This window comes from Mustela erminea, chromosome 9, assembly GCF_009829155.1.
Source record: "Mustela erminea isolate mMusErm1 chromosome 9, mMusErm1.Pri, whole genome shotgun sequence".
NCBI lineage: Eukaryota > Metazoa > Chordata > Mammalia > Carnivora > Mustelidae > Mustela > Mustela erminea.
Window position 1 is genome coordinate 16,709,506 of NC_045622.1, and position 22,718 is coordinate 16,732,223.

Here is a 22,718-nt window from a genome sequence, read left to right on the forward strand (position 1 = left end):
ATTCATTCTTAGCAACCCTGTAAGCTAGGAGCTAGGGGCTATCTCTTATGCCTTTTTATGGATGAGACTCAGCCCAAATAATTTGCCCACCACCCTACAGAGTAGTGGAGTCAGTCCTGACTTACATCCAGGCAATGGTTTTAGAATAGCAGGTGTTACCCTGGACAGTACCTCCATAACACTAAATGTAGAAGGATCTAGTGAAAAAAAAATTTTTTTAATTACCTGTAAACTGCAACTTCTCCATATGGCTGATGTTTAACATTTTAGTAATCCCTGGTTATGAGCCAGAATGGTTTGTAAACAGGGTTGCATGCAGAGGGATGAACTAGTAGTTTGTTCCTGGTGAAGGCTTGTTTCAACTTGATAGCTTCTGTAGGTGTTCAGGAGGAGAGATAATGGGGGTAATCTGTCCTGTAAACAGCTGAGTAATGACCTTAAACTTGTGTATTCACAGCTGAAAGATGGCATGCATCTTTGATTTTCTTCTAAAGAAAACTACTCTGTTCAAGAGACTAATATCCATTACTTTTTGGAGAAAATAGGAAATTGATAATTTTTGTACCTTTGGTAGCTTGACCAGTCAGTCCCACTGCTTTAGTTCTGTGGTTTGGGAACACTGATACAGTTTTAAGAGGTATTTTGACTGTAATAGTTTTCAGTTATTTTAATAAGTTGGTATTTCTGTGATTTGTGCATGATGCCATATACTGTTGACGTGAAATATTCCTGTGTTTAGTAAAGATAGCATACATGACTCAACAGACTAAGGATGCAAAAAGTATGACTTAGCATGCTGGTTGGGCCACAGAAACCCAAGCAAGTCACCTCGGTTTACTGTCCTGTAAACAGAGATAAGTGTTAGTTTGTCTATTTCAGAAGGTGGTTATGGAAATTACTAGGCTTTAAAAGATTGTGAATCTTGGTGTGGGGACACTTGGCTTTTGGGGAACTTCAAACCAAGAATTAATGTATCTACCTCCTGAATTTTGAGTGAGTGCAACATTAAAGACTTGAGATTTTCCCAAGTGGAATCTGGCCACATAGAAAGGTAGGGCTGGATGCATATTTGTTGATGAAGGAGTCAAGAGGGGGAGTAAGAGTGGAATTCTCCTTGGAAGCCATTGAAGTAAAGGATATAATGAATGTTAAACTTTTTTCATTGTTCTTGTGATTGCTGAAAGTGTATAGAAAGTGCTTTCTTAAATTTTTATTTCAGAATGCCTGATAACATAAGATATAGACAACTCGCTTAAGCCAACGTTTCTGGACAGTAAGAAGCTGTGCAAATCAAGAAAGAAGTGCTTCTCGGCCTTTTGGCTAAGATCAAGTGTAGAAATATTTTCACATAAAGAGGTACTTTGGTCTAAATAGCAGTATTTTCTTTTTTATGTGTGTATGTATTTTTATTTTTTAAAGTGTTTTCTCAGATACTTTTTCATCAAAATCATAAAATTCATGGGCTAACGTGTTTAGATCAGAAATTTCAAGTGCCCTGTTTACATCTAGTAGACCTTGGGCATGACAGGAAGTCATGTTTGCTAGCCTGCTATTGTAGATGAGGAAATGGACTCTTTGCCCAACATCAGACGTGCCGTATGTGCAGTATAGGTCTTTCGTAGACGATATGGATAGCTCTGAATTCCTACTTGCTGATAACAGAGTCACAGTTTTACACGCATATCTTTGGTGCCACCAATATAACGAAGTAAAGAATTTGGGTTAGGTATTTTAATGTCTGTCCTGCTTTTAAGGTGAAGCCCAGTGCTGTGCTAAGTGAAGAGAGTAGCAGTGCCATACTAAAAAAGTATAATCCCAAGGACTGATTAGGAGTCAGAATTCACATTTCATTTGGCAGTATTGAGTGTGTCTCGGGCTTTATTGCTGGTTGGGTGTTGTTTTTTTTTTGTAATCTTCTACCAAGAAGAGTTGATGTGCCACATTTACACTTGAATGTAGTTTAGTGTACAGCTGAGACTGAGAAATAGGGTGGTTCCGAGTAGGGTGTGAAATCGTGGCAGCGTGGTGTGTTCTGATAATGGATTTATCAGCCGTAGTCAAGTCGGGCACTTGGAATACCCAGAGTAAATTTATGAATTGCTGAACTGTAATTCTGCTGACTAATTCGGAAGCTTTATAATTTATTTTCCTTATTTTTCATCCTAAGAAGGCATCCATTTAGGTATATTATATAGTGGTCAGGAGAGGTTAAGTGCAGTGAAATTGTAGGTATACGTACTGTATGATAAATGAAATTAGAAGTCATACAGGATGGCACTGTCTAGCTTAATTATATTGCCTTGGACGATGTCCCTGAAGTGTTTTTATGGGTGAGATAGCTGCCATTTATGACTTTAGCTGCAGAAGCTTATTAATGGAATACTTTATAAACCTTAAAAACGATTATTATGTAGATATATATTTACTGATACAGAAAGTTTTTCATGAGCCATTTAGCAAAAAGGCAGGTTACACAACAACCTAAAAGTAATTTAGTTTTGTTTAAAAAAATATGTATCTACATAGCATGGGAAAATGGCCCAGAAAAAATACACACCCAAAGCTTCCTGGCTGAGGCTTATGGTATGATATGTTTCTGATATGAAAAGCTTTTGGTAACACTTATTTATATGCTTTCATAAAAAGGAAACTACACCTACATGAAAAGTATATGGGGTTACAGGTTTTGTGCTAATTTTCAACTGGACATTTTTTAAAAATTCAGAATGTCTATCACTTGCATTTTTAAAGAACAATTATTTAGAAAGAAGCTTATTAATAGACCTTTATTCATTCATTTATTTAACCTTTCCTGAAGGGAAAAATATGTAACACACCTGTGTACTTTCCCAGAGTAATTATGTTTTACTGGGGTGTACTTATGTTGAAGATCCAAAAGATTTAGAAAATGAAACAGACTAGAGTCCCAGCTACCTCAGATGTCTAAGAATCTGGCAGGGTTTGGGTATAGTGGGCATTTCTCTAAAAAGGAAGCTCTCTGTTGGTGATATTAGGAGTCCACAAAGCAAAAAAAGGGCTTTAAAAAACAAACAAACTGGGCGCCTGGGTGGCTCAGTGGGTTAAGCCGCTGCCTTCGGCTCAGGTCATGATCTCAGCGTCCTGGGATCGAGTCCCACATCGGGCTCTCTGCTCAGCAGGGAGCCTGCTTGCCTCTCTCTCTCTCTCTCTCTCTCTCTGCCTGCCTCTCTGTCTACTTGTAATCTCTCTCTGTCAAATAAATAAATAAAATCTTTAAAAAAAAAAACTTGCAAAAATTGGGAAATCTACTGATCTAAGAGACTTTTTGAAACTATTCATATTTTCCTCTTCAGACTTTTTTTGTCAACCTCCCCCCCGCCCCCCCCCCCCAGATTCAGCCTATAAATTTCTCTTTTGTCCTGATAGAAAACTCTCTTTCTAAGCACTGGGTGTTTCTTCATCGGTCTTCCCTTTTTCATCTGAGCTTCTTAAAGGCTGGTCCATACTCAGTCCTCACTTACATCCTGAATTCTTTATGCTGCGGTTTCTACCCGCCGTCTGCACTGAAAGCGCTTCCCTTAAGAGGAACAAACTCCTACCTGCCCAGGCTTTTAGGGATTTAAAAAGTTCTCATCATTTTTGACCTCTTGATATTCTAGGTAAAGATCAGTGACCTCCATCCTCGTACCGTATTCACAGAGATCTAGCAAAAGTTTTCTCTAAGAGGAAGTGGAACCTGAGCAAGGTCAGTCGTGAGCCGACCATCATCCGCCTCCTGTCTCACCTGCTCTCCCGATGTGTATTTCATATTTTAGCGAACTGCATCGTACCTTGTCTCCTGTCTCTTGTGCCTGTTCACATTCTAGTATGTCCTGTGCCTGCAGTGCTCTCCTCCACCGTGTCCACCCATTCTTCATCGTCTTTCAAAGTGGCTCTGGTTTTACCTTCAGCCTCCTCGATCGTACTTCCAAAGCGAATCACTTCTGTTTGAATTCACTATTTCTGTGTGCCTTATTTCAGGTATTGTGTTATCCCCGTGTATTTCCTTCTAGACTGTGGATGCCCTGAGGGCAGAGTATGGATTGTATTCATTCTCACTTTCTTTCGTGTGTAGCGCAGTGCTTGGCACAGAGTCAGTGTCTGGTTCGTCTTTGTTTTTGGTTGTTTTAGGTTCATCTTTGTTGAATGACACTAAATGAGATGATTGTGAGGGCACACATTTTATGAATAAATGAATGGGCAGATAGGCTTAATGGGAACCACTTGATAAAGTGTGAAAAAAGAGATAGTAGAGAAAACTATTTATTTCCTTTCCGCCACCCTTTTATTTCTCTTTGCTTCCTCACTCCCCAACTCCTTTTTTTAAATTAATATTCTAAATTTCACACAGTCCAATTTGGAATTTTTTTTCACAGACAGTTGATAATAATGAGAAATAAAAAGTCATGTGGCAAATTATTAGGTCATTTCCAGATATAGCACTTAAAATGTTTCTATTTCAGAGAGATAATATTTGAAAGCAGAAGAATGTGTGTGTTTGCAGTGGGTTCAGTGGTTCAAATGCGTGAACTTAATCCTTAAAGCAAATTTCCTTCCCACCCTTAGTCTTCCTTTCCTCTCTCTGGTGTCAACCATAGGTACTAATTTTACTAATTTCTATTTTATCCTATCCATTTATAAACAGATCAATCTATTTTTTGTAAGCTTTAAAAGGTATAGTTTGGGAGTCTATAGGTTGGCATTTTTTTTTTTTTTAAGTTGTGAGTGAGACCAGTAGTCTTCACACTTTATGGTACTCTACCATAAAGTTTTTTGATGAAGTAATAATGATCTTGCATACCAGCATAAAGATCTATCTTGTATACCTTCCAGTGTTAGTGATCAGAAATACTGTTTTCAGTTGTGTTCAGTTTCATACTGATTTTGACCTTGACCCTTTGATTGGGAACATAAAGTACAAATGGAGTTTCAGGTGACTGGATATTCTGTTCTGATACTAATCTACTTGGCGAAAACGTACTGAGCAGCTTATCTGCCGATTTGCACTTCATCCTGACTTTCTCCAGGCACTTTCTCCAAGCACTTTTATAGTTAGGATTTGAGGCACAAAGCAGTTGAGATTTTCACAGGTACACTCCAGGACTTGGTAATGGAACCAAGCAACATCACCCAAGATTCCTGGCTCTTGGCTTTCAGAACCACTTCAGAATACTTTTAGAAATGCATTAAAACTCTGCCAACTGTAGAGGTAGTCAGATGTAATGTGACACCTGTTCTTTCCAGAAAGTCATAGATTACCCCCCATCCCCTCCAAAAAACTTTTAAAAGGCTCCAGTTAAAGATCTTTTTCCGTCCTGTATTTCCTCATTATTCGGTCTGTTTGGTTTTCAGTTTTCCTTTCCCACCTACTGTTCCTCCCAAAACTGCCCCAACAGATTTTTACATAGATTTATGTTACTGATCCATTTTGCAGTCTTAATGTCCTAATTCAAAACTCGTGTATTAATGTGTACACTATCTGCATTCCTGGAAAGCTAGTCCAGTGAACTATCCTGGAAAATGACCAGGGAAGGCGCCTGGCATTTCTTTTAAGTCTTTAGGAAAAAAGGAAGATATAAAACAAACAAACAAACAAAACAAAACCTAGACTATTTGGAAGAATTGTTAAAAGCATGAGGCCACGAGGAACAACTTGTTAAGTTCCCATGATTGCTGGCTTACTAGCACTTATTTTAATTTGAGTGTGTCTCTGATGTTGCCATTTTTTGGTTTGCGTATATTTAAGGTGTGTATAAGATTTTTGCCCTTGTATTGGTTGCAGTGGTTCTAAAGCCTCCGTTTAAAGATGCTGTTTAAACTGGGGGAGTATTATTCTGACAGTGACAGTTCAGCACTCTTCCCACTCACTTTTTATTCTTTTGAACTGCTAATTGTATAGAAGGTGGCAGTGTAACTTTTTTGACGTTTGTTGAACGTATCTACAAATTCTGTTGGCATTCTGCTTGAGACAGGTCCTTGATGGGTACTATGCTGTCTGTCACTAGTGGCCTAGGTCCTGCTCTGTGCTGTCTGCTCTTGGTGATAAGTTTACGTCATAAAAGAACTGTCCACCTGAAGGCTCCCGGAGCCTTCGATGAACACACCGTTCAGTTCTGACACAATCAGTGCTGGCATAGAAGACAGCGGCAGACATTTATCACTCTGTGTCGACAGAAAGAACACAGGTTCTATCTTTAAGCTTACAAATGAGGAGACTGACTGAAGGCAGCCACGAATTTTCAAGATAATCTGTGATATCATTATTATGAAATGTACTTGATGGTCTAAACCTTGGTAAATGAAACTTTCGTTCAGTAGGTGGACATGTGCTTAGTTGTATCTACTGTGTGTTCTAGGCATTTGTGAATTGGTTTCACAGAGGACAGTGGACATGGGCCTGGTGGTAATCCAGGGAATGAAGCAAGTTTAGAGACCACTTTTTCTTTTTTAACGGTTTATTTATTTATGAGGGAGAGGGAGGGGGAGGAGGGGCAGAAGGAGAGGGAGAGAGAGAATCCCAAGCAGACTCCACACCCAGTGTGGAGCCCTACGTGGGGCTCCATCTCACGACCCTGAGATCATGACCTGAACCGAAGCCAAGAGTCTGACATTCAGGCAACCCTAAAACCACTTCTATATTCATGAGTTGTTTTTTTTTTTCCCTCAAATTCTTATTACAAATCCAAGAGAAAAATTTTAGCTCATCCATAGGTATGAAAATTAAAGTAGAGAGTTTACATAACTAGCTTATATTCTACCCAGCTAGTAGATAACAGAGCCTGAGTCTCCTACGTTTATGTGCTTTCTACCATGCTACAACCTCCTGTAATATATAGTTAGTAACATCTGTATGTTTTAGAGTTTTGCAACAGCCCTGGAATCCCAAACTGCATTTGGATATTTTAAGGCTTTATGGCAACCCTGAAATCCAAGTAGTAGAGATATTTATATCTTACTTTACAGACGAAGACATGGGAGTCCTAGAGAAATAGTGTCTTGCCCAGTGACACCACACTGTAGAGCTGAGTGGCGAATTCTCTGCTCTTTCTACTCAGCACGTGGGGGCTAGTGTCACTTGTCAGCAGACGTTTGTTGAGTTCTGTGCCATGCACTGTGCCAGATGCTGTGAGCCCCTACTGGGGAAATTAAACTACCCACCTCCGCTCCCCTTGGTAATGTGGTCATGGAGTTAGGACAGTCCCATGAGAAAAATGCCCGATGCTCAGTATCATTAAACTGTATAAGCCAAAGTAAACCAGTGTGACACAGTGAAGTAAATGTGTCACTTCCATGGGTAAACAGTACGCAGCATGGTCTGGCTTATATCTAACAGCCTTCTGAGAAGTTTTTAATGCTCATACTCATGGGTTGCTTCTAGGACCATATACCAGTAGTCATTTTCAGCCTCTTCAGTTCTACTTGCTGCTTCTCTTTTAGCTGTGTTCAGCCCTCTTCTGTTTTAAGAGGGAAAATCTGGACAGTTGCCCCCAATTCCCTACTCCTTCCTGTTTCTGCCTTATTTATCAGCCCATTTCATCCTCCCCTGCTTGTCTGCTGCCCTTCTAATAAAAACTTCTCAACGTATTGACTGTATACTCTCCTCTGGTTATTCCTTTTGTTTTCTTTCATGACTCTGCTTCCTTTGCCTGTTCCTTAAACATCAGTGTCCCGGAGAGTTCTGTTGTCCTGCCATTCTTACTGGTAATATTTCCTATATCCTGCTGATGTCAAAATCTTCCCCTCCAGCTCACGTTTCTCACCCTACTGCAGACTGTTCCCTTGGATAGTCCACAAATGCCTTGGGCTGAATGTGTTGTATACAGTGGGATTCATCATTTTCTTCTGTACAACTCAGTCTCTTCATATTTTCTTTTTACTTAATGGTATCATCAGTCACCTAGCCACCTGTACTAGAAATCTGAGGGTCAGTCTTTTCCTTCTCCTCAGCCCCCATAATTCCCAAAAAGCTTGCTTTCTAAATTGACCTTGAATCTGCCACTGCTTTCTCTTTGTACTACCACTGTATCACCTCAGGCCCTCATCATCTCTCTCCTGTTTTGTTTTGGGTGTTCTTTTTTTAAACGTTTTATAGCATTGCACTTTATTTTTTATTAAAGTATAACTAACATACAATGTTATGTTAGTTTCAGATATATAACAATCCTGTATATCACTCAATACTCACCATGGTTAAGTGTGGTCAGCATGCAGTATTGCACACATACAACGTTATTACCATATTATTACATACATACAACATTATTACCATATTATTACATACATATAACCACATACAATGTTATTACCACATTATTACATATATACAACATACATATGTTATTGCCATACTATTGTTATTGCCATACTATTACAACATACAACATTATTACCATATTACTGTATTCCCTGTGCTGTACTTTTTATTTATCTCCATGACACTTTTATAACTGGAAGTCTGTATCTCTTAATTCTTTTTATATATTTCGCCCATCTCCCCACTTGTCTCCCGTCTGTCAACCATGTTTTTCTTTGTATTTAAAAGTCTGGTTTGCATGGCTGCATGGCTCAGTCGGTTAAGCATCTGCCATCAGCTCATGTCGTGATCCCAGGGTCCTGATACTGAATCTCACGTCGGGCTCTCTGCTCAGTGGGAGCCTGCTTCTCCCTCTCCCCACCCCTCCTTGTACTCTCTCTCTCTGTCAAATAAATAAATAAAATCTTAAAAAAAAAATAAAAGTTTGGTCTTGGGGTACCTGGGTGGCTCGGTCTATCAGGCATCCAACTCTTGATTTCTACTCAGGTCATGAGATCAAGCCCCACACTGAGCTCCGTGCTCAGTGGGGAGCCTGCTTGAGATTCTCTCCGCCTACCCCTTCTCCCCCTCTCAAATACATAAATAAAATCTCAGAAAAAAAGAGAAGATTTTGTTTTGGTTTTGTTTTTTAAATTCCGTAAAGAAGTGAAATCCCATGGTATTTGTTTTTCTCTTATTTCATTCAGCATAATGCCCTCTAGGTCCATCCATTTTGTCCCAAATAGCAAGATCTCATTCTTTTTTTTTTATGGCTGAGTAATATTCCTGTGTGTGTGTGTGTGTGTGTGTGTGTGTGTACACCACATCTTCTGTATCCATTCATCTGTTGAATGAAGCTTGGGTTGCTTCCTTACCTTGACTGTAGTAAATATTGCTGCATTAAACATAGGGGTATATATACCTTTTCAGATTATTTTCTTTGGGTGATTGTTCACTGGAGAAAATACTGGATTATATGGTTTCTCTATTTTTAATTTTTGGAAGAACCTCAATGTAGTTTTCTACAGTGGCTGTGCCAGCTTACATCCCCACCAGCAGTGCATGAGGGATCCAATTACTCCACATCCCCTCCCAACACTTATTTCTTGTCTTTTTGATACTAGCCAATTTGACTGATGTAAGGTGGTATCTTATTGTGGTTTTGATTTGCATTTCCCTGATGATTAGTGATACTGAACATCTTTTCATGGGCCTGCTAGCCACCTGTAGTCTTCTTTGGAAAAGAGTCTTCAGATCCTCTGCCTATTTTTTAATCAGATCATTTGTTTGTTTGTTTTTAGTGTTGAGTTGTATAAATTCTTTACATATTCTGGACACTAACCCCTTATTGGATATATCACTTGCAAATGTCTTTTCCCATCTAGTTTTTGTTTTCTTGATGGTTTCCTTTGCTGTGCAAAAGCTTTTTATTTTGATGGAGTCCCAGTAGTTTATTTTTGCTTTATTTTCCTTGCCTGAGGTCTCCTATGTTTCTGTAGTGTCCTTCTAGCTCTTCGCGCTACCTTCAATCTGTATTCCTTCATATTCATCAGCCATTTGGTTGTCAGAATGGGTTTTCCAAAAACTTTGGTGGTTATATTCCCTTCCTTAATGCCTGTTAATTTCTTCTTGTTTTCTACAGAATAAAGTTCAGCTTCTTTTAAAAAAATTTTTTTATTGTGTTATGTTAGTCACCATACTGTACATCATTAGTTTTTGATGTAGTGTTCCATGATTCATTGTTTGCCTATGGATGGGACTGGAGGAGGTTATGCTCCATGAAATAAGTCAAGCAGAGAAAGTCAGTTATCATTTGGTTTCACTTATTTGTGGAACATAAGGAATAGCACGAAAGTTCAGCTTCTTAATATAGCACACATGACCTGCTGTGAGGTTCCTGTTTAGTTACTCCTGATGCTGTTTTCTGTTAGACCATGTACATTCACATTGTTAAACACCCTTTTTCATGATATCCTTTCTTAGAGTACTCTTTATTCTCCTTGGTTTTTCTGATTGTTTTAGTAAAAAGCTTGTCATTTGATAGTTGAAACTATAGTAGTCAATTGCCTATATTTCAATTCATACTTAATATAGATCATAAGCCAGCCCCTCAAGAAAAGGGGTTAGCAGACTGTCAGAAATTAGCATGTTTTAATTACCTGTTTTAACCTATGTGTGCATACTGAGAGGATGCTGGAGTTACTGTATGCTTGGACCTGTAGTTAGATGGTGAAGAGTCTACCCAAACTCAAAACCAAAAGAAAGGACATTCTGTATTAGTCAGAATTGGGTCCATTCATAAGTAACTGAAAAATGGAACAGTGGCGTAAATAAAACAGAGGGCTATATATCTTCCACTAAATTTCCAGAGATACACAACCACTATGGCAGCTCAGTTCCATGAAGTCCTTAGGACTTAAGTTTCTGTCAGCTCTTTGTTCCACCATCCTTGGGGTATGTTCCGTGGGCCCATAGTGCAAAGTGGTATTTGTTTCCTAGACAACAGAATTGACCTAGAGACAAAGAAGGAGGCAAAGGGTACGTTCTGGCTATCTTTTAAGGAGGATTCCCAGAAGCTGCCATAGACTGTTTCTATCTCATCAACTAGAACTTAGTCATATACTCATCCCTAAGTACTATGTGCACAGTGAAAAATTCTTTCACTAAGGTGCCTGGGTGGCTCAGTCGGTTATGTGTCTGACTGTTGATCTCAGCTCAGGTCTTGATCTCAGGAATGTGAGTTCAAGCCCTGCAATGGGCTCTATGCTGGGTGCGGCGCCTACTTAAAAAAAAAAAAAAAAATTCTTTTACTACGGAAGAAGTAGAGAATAGATTTTGAGGAATAAATATCAAAGGATTCATACAGATTCTTTAGTCTGATGTTGAGTCTCCACCTTTCTTTTTCCTCTTAACACATAAACCCTAGGTACCAGTGAAAAGTCTTCCTGTTACCCTTGACTGGAAATGATTTTCTCCTCATCTACATCTTGTGGCACTGTTAATCTGTACTGCAGTTATATGCTAGACTGCATTGCTGTCATTTGTCTGCATATATAGCTCCCCTAAATTGTAAGGTCTTAGCACAGTGTAAATTCCTGAGGACAGTGACCATGTCTCATATGCCTGCAGTGCCTGGGCTAGTGCCTTATAAATAATTGGTTTGCACTAAAAATTTCATATATGGCAAAAAAAATAACTTTGACAATCTCTTGGTTTCTTGTAGAATTTTAGGAAAGGAAGATGGATCAACCTAGTGGAAGGAGTTTTATGCAAGTATTATGTGAAAAATATAGTCCTGAAAATTTCCCTTACCGTCGTGGTCCTGGTATGGGAGTCCATGTCCCAGCCACACCTCAGGGCTCTCCTATGAAAGGTAAGAAAGACGTGACCTCAAACATTTATGTACTGGGAGCTTAGTACTTAGGACTTCAAACCAGAATATTGTCTTGTTTCCAGATGATTTCCTTTATTTCGGAGTTAGAATTGCATAGCCTTTCTCCCTTGATATGACTTCAGTTTTTTAAAAAACTCAAAACGATTTCTTTTCCTCCTGATTGGCCATAAGGCATCTTAGTTGCACTTCTATGGCAAGAACAATATTGAGTGGTAATGTTTCAAACAGGTGTTCTGTCAAGGAACTTGGAGGATACAAGACAGTACAAGACTGGCCTGTGTCCTCAGTGACCTTACAGCCTAGCTGGATTACAAGATATTCACATTTACAAACATATAAGGCAGTTTATGTTGACCCACATAATTGGCACAGTGACTGGGGAAAAAATTTAGGGTAGAGTTAATTAGTATGATCAAGAAAAGATTCAACACTATGAGACTTGAACTAACCCTAATATAGAACTTGGTTAGAGGGGAGATCAAAACATTCTAGGAGAAGGGTTATGTTGTGAGAGAAATCTACAACATTGAGAAATATTTAAGGTGTGTCTGTCACTTAACATCTTAACCTCATTTGTATTTCGTAGTTTCTGGAAGTAGTTCTTTGTGAGTGTGGGAGATCAGGATGGAACAGTGTTTTCGTTCTTATGTTCTGAGGAACATAATTCAACTGGTCTTATCACTCCATATGAACTGGAGTGGCAGTAAGAGGTAGATTTCTTACTTGGTCATTTTTTTCAGGATCCATTCCCATTCTGAGAAATTTGATACTGAAAAGTACTGAGTTAAAAAAATTACATAATTTGAGGCCTCCATGAATAAAATATTCCTTTTGTGAGCCCTTGTTTTATACCGTATAGGGAAAAAGTGGTTGAATTCTCATGTCTGTCCTTTTCACAAGGACAAGTGTGGTTTTATTGACTCATGTATTTTTGAACCAGGAAGTAGTTTGACTACCCCAGTTTCACCAAATTCATTAAATAGTTTAAGATTCTGCAACAGTTTCTCTCACTGTAATTATGTATTTTTAAAAGTCTGATTTTCATAAGGGACACATTCTTTGTGGATGTGAAATGGAAATGATTGATGGACAAGAAAGAGAACACAGATTTTTAAATGGATCCACTTAAGCAAGGAAGATTTCTTTAATGATACCAATTTGAAGAGCAGAAGTGGTTTCATAGTGGACCATCTAATGGTTTGAGATAATTTTCAAGGGCAGCAGTAGGCAGAAATACATATCAGACAAAAAAAAAAAAGAGTTATCCAGAATGATACTTTTGAACTAAATTTTAAAAAGGAAAGAATTGAGGCCAATTAGAAGACAGTGGGAGTCCAGATAAATCACATGTTCTCGGGTTCAGATGATGAGATGACAGGAAAGATGGTAGCTGTACTGTTGGCAGTTGAGATCAACCATCCTGCCAGGGGTAAAGCCTACAAGATGTTTTTGGTGGTACTGGTCCAGTACTTTTAATCTCCTCCTGGGCCATATTTGGAATTCAATACCCTTGGACCCCATCACATTCTGGGGTTTTTTCCAGGTCCTCGTGTCATTTCACACTATTTGATTTTGATTCCTGGGGGCTGAATGTATGCAGACAAGAATTAGACTGATTTAAAAAGTGTTGTGTTATTCAGATCGCCTCAACCTCCCAAGTGTGCTGGTGTTGAACAGCTGTGGAATAACATGTGCAGGAGACGAAAAAGAAATTGCTGCCTTCTGTGCTCATGTGTCAGAACTAGATCTTTCTGACAACAAACTCGAAGACTGGCATGAGGTAAAGTTTTTATATTGCTGCATTTTGGTACTTCTGCTGAATTTTGGTTCTCACTTGAGATTCTTGTCTGTGTCTGAAGATAAATAACTGACTGCTTCAGCTGTTCTATGGTGATTTTTCAGTGAAGGTTGTTACTGCTAATTTGTTTTTCATTAATATGAAAAGCACTGGGGAGCTTTCTTCTGGGCATCAAGAGGTTAATAAGACCACAGCGGTTTAGACTGCTAACAATGCATTGGGTTTTTTACTGTTTCACTAGTTTATACATCCTGTGTTCATTCTGTACCACTACATCAATATTTAGTGCTCTAAATTGCCACAAAAATTACTTGAGCTTGAAACTCGATTACAAAAATATTTGTTTTTGGTACTGAAATTAACTCCAAATATCTTAGAACTTTTCCTTATTTTATTAAGTCTCTTAGGTGTTTTGAAATAATTGATGTCTTTTGCCCTCAGAGTAAGTCACACCAAGTACACAAATAAAAGCATTACAACTTTCTTTCTTATTATATATAATATTGCCTACCTGATGATGACATTACCTTGTGGAAACTATGCTCAAGAATCAGGGAAAAATAGTTCTTTCTCCTTGATTCATTCTCCTGCCTTAATTTAGGATCTTCTCTCTTGAGAAAGCTTCCTAGTAGATTTTCCTGCCTCTGGTTTTATTCTGCTTCCTATAAGCTTCTATAGTGTGACCAGATTCCTTTTAATCAATGAAATAAGATTATGACACTCTTACTTAAAGTCCTGTAGTTGCTTTTCACTGCCTGGAAACTAAGGCCTGAACTCTCTAAATGTAGCCTTCCACCATATGGCCCTTGGCTACTTTCAGAGTTTATCTTCATCGCTAGCCATATGCTTTTTCCTGCAGCTCATGATAAACTCTTGACATGAAAAGCTTCCTTGCTTTTATTCATTCTAAATCTACTGCTCTTTTTTCTTGTCTACCCGACCTCTTCCTCTGTATCTTTCAAGACTTGGCCCAAGTCACTATTCCTTTACGAAATGTTCCCTGGCTCTTGCTCAGGCCGAGACAAAGTATCCCAGTACCTATATCACGATGCTTTGATAAATGCAATCACTTATCACAATGTAGTCCAATCTCTTGCTTGCTTGACAGTTTTCCTACTAGACTGTGAGCTTATTCAAAGTAGAGATTTTTGTCTTTATTACCATCAGCACCCAGAGAGTCATACTAGGTACTCAAATGTTTGTTGATTGCATTAGTGAATAAATTACTGTATTTTAGGGATTGATCAAGACCACTTGCTCCAACTTTTCCTATGATCTTAAGAAACTCACTTAATCCTTTAGTGCTTAAGTGCTCATCCCTAAGACAGGGCTGCAGATAAAATTAATCACTGAGGTGCTTTGTAAGTATTAAATGCTATACAAATTCTAAGACAGCTTTTTTGAGAAAAATCTGTGTGTAACCCAGTTTTCTTCAGCTTTTCTTACATTTATCTCTTTCATAGTCTAGTTTAATCTGATAATTGTGCTTCTGGTTATATGTCCTATTTTTATTGAGCTCTTTACCAAATCCTTTGAGATGCGTGTTGTTTGATTGTTAAAGGACTTGTTAATATATGCAGATTTACTGGGCTGTTCCAAGAAATAATCTCTGTTTGTACATATGTTTATTAATTCATTTATCTGAACAACTAGTATAATTTAGTGTTCCACAAATTACATTCTGTGCCTTCTTGGTCCTTGGAGATGCTTAAGTGACGTGTGTGCTCTGTCCACACTGCACGGACGCCCCATGCACTGCCTTGTTCATCCTCCTCCTCCCTGATTCCCCCCATAGCCTGCTGCTGAACATCTGGGGAGGGTTTTTAACCTGCACGAGTGACAAGTCAGACCACATTTTCCTCTGAATCTTTTCACCTCCCGTGTTTGCAGGCCAATTCCCTTAAACGTGCTTCTTTGGGCGTGTCCGATTTCAGAGAGGCTTTGTGCTTTGCACTCTGACCACGAGCATAAGGTAGGCGTTTGCCCACTGCCCACAGTTTAATAGCAATACAGCTGCGGCCTCAGAAGAGCAAGCTCTGAGTGTGGGCAGAACACAAAGTTCACATGAGGGATTTCAGCCTTTTCTCTGCTTGGTGTAGACTAAGGTCTACACTACGTATTTTCCGGGCCACGTGGACATTAATGGACAGAGGGTCCTATGTTCCGTTGAGATCAGTTTGTATCTTCTTACAAGTGCTCTTAGTCTATTTCCAGGCAGTTTTCAAATAAGTCTTCACTGCCGCTACCCTTCAGGCTTCCGTCTTCCAATTTATTTTTGTTTTCATCATTCCTTTATTTTTTGTCCTTTGCTTTAACTGTAGTTGATCCCAATCTTCTAGACTATCTATCAGAGCACAGAGAGGTGGGAGAAGTGCTGACAGCAGGAGCATATTGATTTTTAGGATTGATGAAACTCTTTGCCAGGCTACCAATGCCTCATGGGTCACAATTATAAGACATTACATTTCGGCCCCATTGCAATCCGTATACCTGATTACCAAAAAGATAATTGGTCCCTGGTCATTAAGTAAGTTTAATTTGCCTATATTTGAGATAGTAATATGGGACAAAATAACATAGTTTGTTCTTTTAGTGTTTTGAATGGTCACTAATGTTATAAGTACTTCTTTTGTGGTTTAAACTACTCACTGCTGGATGTCTAGAGATAAAGATAAATACATATGAGAGCTGTAATACTGTAGGGGAAGGCGAAGCTTTGTCTCCATCCTTCTAAAATTGGGCATCCACGTGTGAAAACAGATGCATTTTTAGCTTTTGACTTGAAGTTTAGCTAAGTACATTTTCGTCTCACCTTTCCCAAGGCATCTCCTTTTTCCTCCCTTCCTTATCGAAACCATTTTATAAAAGAAATTAAACCAAGTAGTTGAGAGCAGGGAGGAATCAGCCCCTCAGGTGAGGCAGAGAATAGCTTGGGTATAAGTTACAGATTGTTATCTTCCAATCCTTTCCCCATTTTTCTTAAAACTTTAGTTTCTTCATTTTTGGAAGCCAGAGTAGAGGGTCCTCTACTCTGAATTTGAAGAACAGAAGTGGTTGAGATAATTTTAGAGAATTGTAGAGACCTAGAAGGTCATGTAAGTTCACATCCGTGTTTCTGCACACAAACATCACAGGTTTGAACTGCACGGGTTTGTTTGCATGCAGACTTCTCACAGGACAGTGCTATAAATAAAATTCTTCTTCCTTATGGTGTTCTTAATAGTATTTTCTCTAGGTGGGTGAGGATAGGCTAAATGGGTGTGGGAATTTAGGAGGGCACTTGTGATGAGCATTGGGCGTTGTATGTAAGTGATGAATCACTGGATTCTACTCCTGAAACCAATATTACACTATATATTAGCAAACTAGAATTTAAATTAAAACTTGAAACATAAAAAAAAGGAAAAAGGTTAAGTAAAACAGAGGATCTTTTTTTTTTAAGATGGAGAAAGAGAAAGAGGGTGGGGAGGGACAGAGGGAGAGACAGAGAATCCCAAGCAGGCTGCAGACCCAGCACAGAGCCCAACACAGAGCTCAGTCCTGTGATCCTGAGATCATGACCTGAGCCAACATCAAGGGTCAGATGCTTAATTGACTCAGCCACCCAGGTGCCCCAAAAGAGTCTCTTTTATGTAAAATTCTAAAAAATCTAGAGATTTAAGTGTATATGGTGGAATATGCATACATTTTTTTTTTCTGGGACGAATCACAAGAAAAATTTCAATTCTGTTCGAATTTTAAAACTGTGAACATTTTGTTATTGTTTTGACGACAGTGAGGATAGTGGGCTGTTGAATTTAGGGTGTTTTTTCATTTTCTTTATATTTCTCTATATGAAAACAAAATAAAACACGTTACTAAAACAAAAAAAAAATTTTTTTCTGTAGCTCTCACTTTATTGTAAGAATACAGTCTATAACATCCAACATAAGAAATATGTTTATCAACTGTTTACATTTTCTGTAAGGCTTCCTATCCACAGTAGGCTGTTAATAGTTAAGTTTTGGAGGAGTCAAAATTTACATGAAGATTTTCAACTTTGTGGGATGTTGGTGCCCTCCTAACCTCTGCATTGTTCAAGGGTCAACTGTATCACTGTAACTTAAAGTCTTTTCTTTTTGATTTTTAGAATTTAAAAAAGGTAAGTTGGTATACTGCCCTAGAAACTTACTGAATGTTTGCCAGTCTTTGCTGTTAGGACATTTTTGTAAGTAAATTTACCTGTGAAATTAATATACTTTCTAAAATCTTACCATTAATGTAAGGTTACTCCCAAATCCTTTTTAACTTTAGCCTTTTAAATAATGTATTTATGAATTTCTAACATACATTATTTTTTCCTGTTTGAATTATTAGACTACAGTCCAGTTAAAATTTTTTAGAATATTCCAAAGCTAATGAGTCATTATTCTAAATCTTTATTATCATGGGACAGCAGTGTAGATGCAGAATATGAAGAAGATTATATCTCATAATTTCTGGCAGAATTCCTTCAAAAACCTTTAAATTATCCATTTGGAGGTATTTTTTCTTTTCATTATAAAAATAAAATATGAGGAATGATGGTTAGTAAGAGGTTTATGTTTTATTTTTATTTAATGGGGGTTATATGATAATTCTTCTTTTTTTTTTTTTAAAGATTTTATTTATTTATTTGACAGACAGAGATCACAAGGAGGCAGAGAGGCAGGCAGAGAGAGAGGGGGAAGCAGGCTCCCTGCTGAGCAGAGAGCCCGATGTGGGGCTCAATCCCAGGATCCTGGGATCATGGCCCGAGCTGAAGGCAGAGGCTTTAACCCACTGTGCCACCCAGGTGCCCCGATAATTGTTTTTCTTATATACTTAGAGTGAAATTCCTCTTCATCTTCTTTTGCCCTTGAAGCCAGGTCGGCCATCATCCCCTATATAGGACCCCTTCCAAGCATATTCAGGCGATAGAGTGCAGGACCCATCCCATGTGTGGACTGTTTCACTGTGTCGTAGCCACAGACTAAATTCCAAACGCTGGCCGTACATCACACAAATGCTTAGCACCATTTGATCATAGAAGGGATCAGGCAAGAGAACGTGCACAGACTGGCATAAATTACTTATATTAAAACTGAAGCCTACTGTGTTTTTCTCTAAAAAATAGCTCATTTCTTCATTTGCAAAATGAAGATAAAAATGGTCCCACTTCACAAGGTTAGCGTGTGGCAGAGCTGACCGAGTGTGAGGACCGTGCCCTCTGACCGACTTCTCTGAATCTTCTTGGAATTAGTCCACTTTGCAGTGATGGTAGAGCTCCTGGCCTGTGTAGCTGACACAGAGCTGAGGTGAAGTGCACATCACTTTTTCATTCTACCTGTAGTTTTCTATGCTGGCTGCCTTTTGGGCATAGGCATGACCTGTGGAGCTCGGACAAGAAACGGTCTAGGTCCCAACCAGGAAGCTTAGCTCACCTTTGAAACTCCTGATTTAGTAGTTTATGGTAGAGCTTGGGGATTTGTGCATTTTTCACATTGTACCAGTGATTTGGTTTGACTTGATTTTTTTTACAGATTATATTTACGTGAGAGAGAGAGCACGAGTGGGCATGGGAGGAGAGGCAGAGGGAGAAGCGGGCTCTCTGCCGATCAGGGAGCCGGATGCAGGGCTTGATCCCAGATCCCCAAGATCCTGACCTGAGACGAAGGCCTGCTGAGCCACCCAGGCGTCCCATACCAATGATTTTAAATAGGACATATTTAAATAAAAATAAACACAATATAACATATAGCCGGGGTTGACATGTTGGTTCATACAATAGTTATGTCAGTAATAATTACATTTACTGAATGATTCTGTGCCATTAATTTACTCAGCAAACATTAAGCACCCCTATGCTGTAGTGAACTAGGTAAGTACTCTCCCTGCTTTCATGGAGTTTACATCCTGTGGGGGAATAGGTAAGAAAGTAAGTCTCTAGAACGTATGCCAATCATCATGTTAAGTGCTTTACACATGTATCTCATTTAATCTGATCCATAGTCCTGAGAAACAGGTGGATCCTGTTTTCTCTGTGTTACAGATGAGGACACTGAGACCTGGGAAGGTGAAATAACCCATCAGACCACACAGCTGGGAAGTGTTGGAACCTGGTTTGAACCTAGGTTTTTGACTGTGAAACAAATCCTAGCTATTCTGTTGTACTCCTTTTCTCATAAAGTTGAGTTACCACATTGATGCTTTACCCATTTACTGGGCTTCTCATATTTACTTCATACTTGTTTAAGCTAGTTCTTAATTTTTTCTTTCCGGAGTATATATATAATTTACTAGTGGTAGTATGCTGGAAGAATAATGGCTCAGGTTTTTAAATCCCAGATTTGGCTTTTGTGACGCTGAGACCTTAGTCAAATTATTTAACATTTCCAAGCCTCAGTTTCTTCATTTTTTAGTGGGAAAATAGTTATCTTGCAAGTTGCTTTGAGAATTAAATGAAATAAGCTATATCAAAGAGACTGGTACTATGCAGAGCAAATAGGTCAGTAACGCTAATTTCGTTTTTTAGAAAAAAAATCTTCTTGCCTACCAAGTTACTAGGTAAATTGTTAAATTGATTATCATGTTTTCTCTTTTCTTATGTAATCGTGGACGCTTTTTGGTTTTTGACTATATATATTTTGGACTTTGGTCATCTTTGAACCAAGCTGAAACTGTTCCCAAGTGATTGTAACTATGTAGTCAATTTTGAACACTTGAGCTGTTACCGTGTGTTCTTCAATAAACCTTATATTAGGCTTAACATACTGAGGACAAAAGGGAGGAGAAATTCAGAGAGAATTACGTGACCCAGTCTCAGCTCTTTAGAAACTTGCAGCCTAAAATGTCCTCTAAACTGTCTTTTCTCCATTTATCAAAGAGAATGTCATATAGAACAGAACCAAAAACTTTGCCCAAGGCAACATGGAAGGGCTCTCTTTTGTACCATTAATTTTCAATTATGTCACTATTTCATGGGAAGATTAAATTATTTGCTGAGATTTGTTGAAATTACTTTTGCCCCTCTGTAGGTACCATCACTATAACATAGGACTCCCTGATATGAAGGGCCCCTTTCCCGGACACCCACTCACTTAAGCTTTGTGAGCACGATTGCTATTTAAAAACTCTGATTACTGCCTGATATGCATTTCTTTTTTTCTCTCTAGGTCAGTAAAATTGTGTCAAATGTTCCCCAGTTGGAGTTTCTAAACCTGAGTTCCAACCCTCTGAATTTGTCGGTTTTAGAAAGAACATGTGCTGGGTCCTTCTCTGGGGTTCGCAAACTTGTCCTCAACAACAGCAAAGCTTCTTGGGAAACAGTCCACACGATACTGCAGGAATTACCAGAGTAAGCCCGGAGGGCATGATGGAGAGGGGGCAATGTCGCCATCTTTGTTAGTACATAGAATTAACTGCAGATCTTCTGTCTCAGAAACACTAGAACAGCATGGTGGTTGGAGAATGAGGTCAGAAGAATGAAGTAATTAGAACGAGGGTGTGAGGGTCATTTAGTAGCATTTTCGTTGCAATACTTGTTCAGTGTTGAGTAGCAGCAAGACATAGGATCTGTCATCCTTTGGCTAGAAGATATCCCTGAGAAGCACTTATCATTTCTACATCAACCCACCCTTTCTCCAATTTAAATCTTCTGATTACCTGATTTCAGAATTTTGCCTCAGCGCTTTTCTTAGGGAGGGAAAAAAATCATAGTATCTATAAAATATATTAACACTCAGATGATTAAGTATCTCACTGGCCTGATGGGAAAACAGAACTCTTTTCAGTAATTTAAACAAGAAATTATGTTTTTATTTGTCGGTTTAGAAATACTCTTAGATTTGTTTGAATCTAGCTTTCAGTATGCACGTAAGTGTTCAAAGAAAGTAGTTTAAAGAAGCATATGAAACCATAGTTTATTTTTCTAACTATGGAAATGATCAAGGCCTTTTGAACCTCATCTCTCCCCATTTGTTCCATCCAAGTTTCTCACTATCCCTCTAGTAAGATTGGTTTCCTCACCACATGCAGCATCTAGCATGGCTTAGAATGAGCTTTTAAATCCCAGTTCCACTTACTGACCATATGACCTTCGATAAGGTCATTAACCTCACTAAGCTCTGTTTTCCTTGTCTTTAAAATGGACGTAATTTTATCTAACTTGCAGAAATAGCAGTATAGTCTAGGAAGCACTCGGAGCAAGGCCTGCCTCAGGAATTCAATAAATGATAGTTTTTATTTTATTTCTAAACATTCTGTTCATGCTGTTTGTGGGATTTACCTCTATGTCCTTGCAGCTTACGCAAGTCTACCCTTCCGTCCAGGCCATGCATTCTTTCCTGATTATTCTAACTGCAATTTCAATTCCACTCCTATAGGAACTGCTATTGTACTTGAAGTTAGTACTGCTTTATTCAGCACTTAGTTATTTAAGCACAAAATTAATTTAGTCCTGGGTTATATCATTCTCTGCTGTTTTATGTGTTTTAGGTTTTGTCTTCCCAGCTATATTTAAGCTTTAGGAAGACATCTTTATATTTTCTCCATAATCCCTACCAGAGTCCCCCATACTGTAGGCACTTACTTACCGAACGAATGAAAATAGCTGCAAAGTAGAAACTTAACTGCTTTAAACAATGAAATATTTCCTTTTTTTCTCTGCAGTTTGGAGGAGCTTTTCCTGTGCCTTAATGACTATGAAACAGTGTCTTGTCCTTCTATTCGCTGTCATTCTCTTAAGCTACTACATATAACAGACAATAACCTCCAAGACTGGACTGAAATTCGAAAGCTAGGAGTTATGTTTCCTTCACTGGATACTCTGGTCCTGGCTAACAATCATTTGAATGCTATTGAGGAGCCTGATGATTCACTGGCCAGGTTGTTCCCTAATCTGCGGTCCATCAGCCTCCACAAGTCAGGTGAGGTATAGGCTTGTTCTTGTTCCACATGCAAATCGATCTGAGCTTATGCATGATGTAAATCAAAGCCCATTTATTTCAGTCGTGGTTCTGCCTTCTCATAGGATACATTTCCAAGAGTGGCGTGCGGATGCCTATTGATTAGCTAAATTCAAGGCATTCGTTTTCATAAATGTTTTGATACATATCAAGTGGCTGAGCCTCCTATTAAAGATAGTTTATATATTTATATTTATATATATATAGTTTCTCTATTAAAGAAGTCCTACTGTGAAAAAAGTGAGATGAAAT

The 22,718-nt window shown here is 38.6% G+C and overlaps 1 protein-coding gene across 4 annotated transcripts in view; it reads left to right on the forward strand.

Moving 5' to 3' along the window:
- The window catches only part of TBCEL (tubulin folding cofactor E like), a 72,721-nt gene that overhangs the window by 11,519 nt on the left and 38,484 nt on the right, over positions 1 to 22,718 (forward strand). For 2 of the 4 annotated variants that reach the window (XM_032357992.1, XM_032357989.1), the window contains exons 2-5: positions 11,535 to 11,684; positions 13,346 to 13,485; positions 20,676 to 20,857; positions 22,171 to 22,427. In XM_032357992.1, the coding sequence (XP_032213883.1) occupies positions 11,552 to 11,684; positions 13,346 to 13,485; positions 20,676 to 20,857; positions 22,171 to 22,427 (712 nt within the window). In that variant the 5' untranslated portion in view covers positions 11,535 to 11,551. Of the gene's footprint in view, positions 1 to 1,328; positions 1,357 to 3,565; positions 3,725 to 11,534; positions 11,685 to 13,345; positions 13,486 to 20,675; positions 20,858 to 22,170; positions 22,428 to 22,718 lie in introns of those variants that run through there. The other 2 variants (XM_032357990.1, XM_032357991.1) reach the window with 2 other exon arrangements.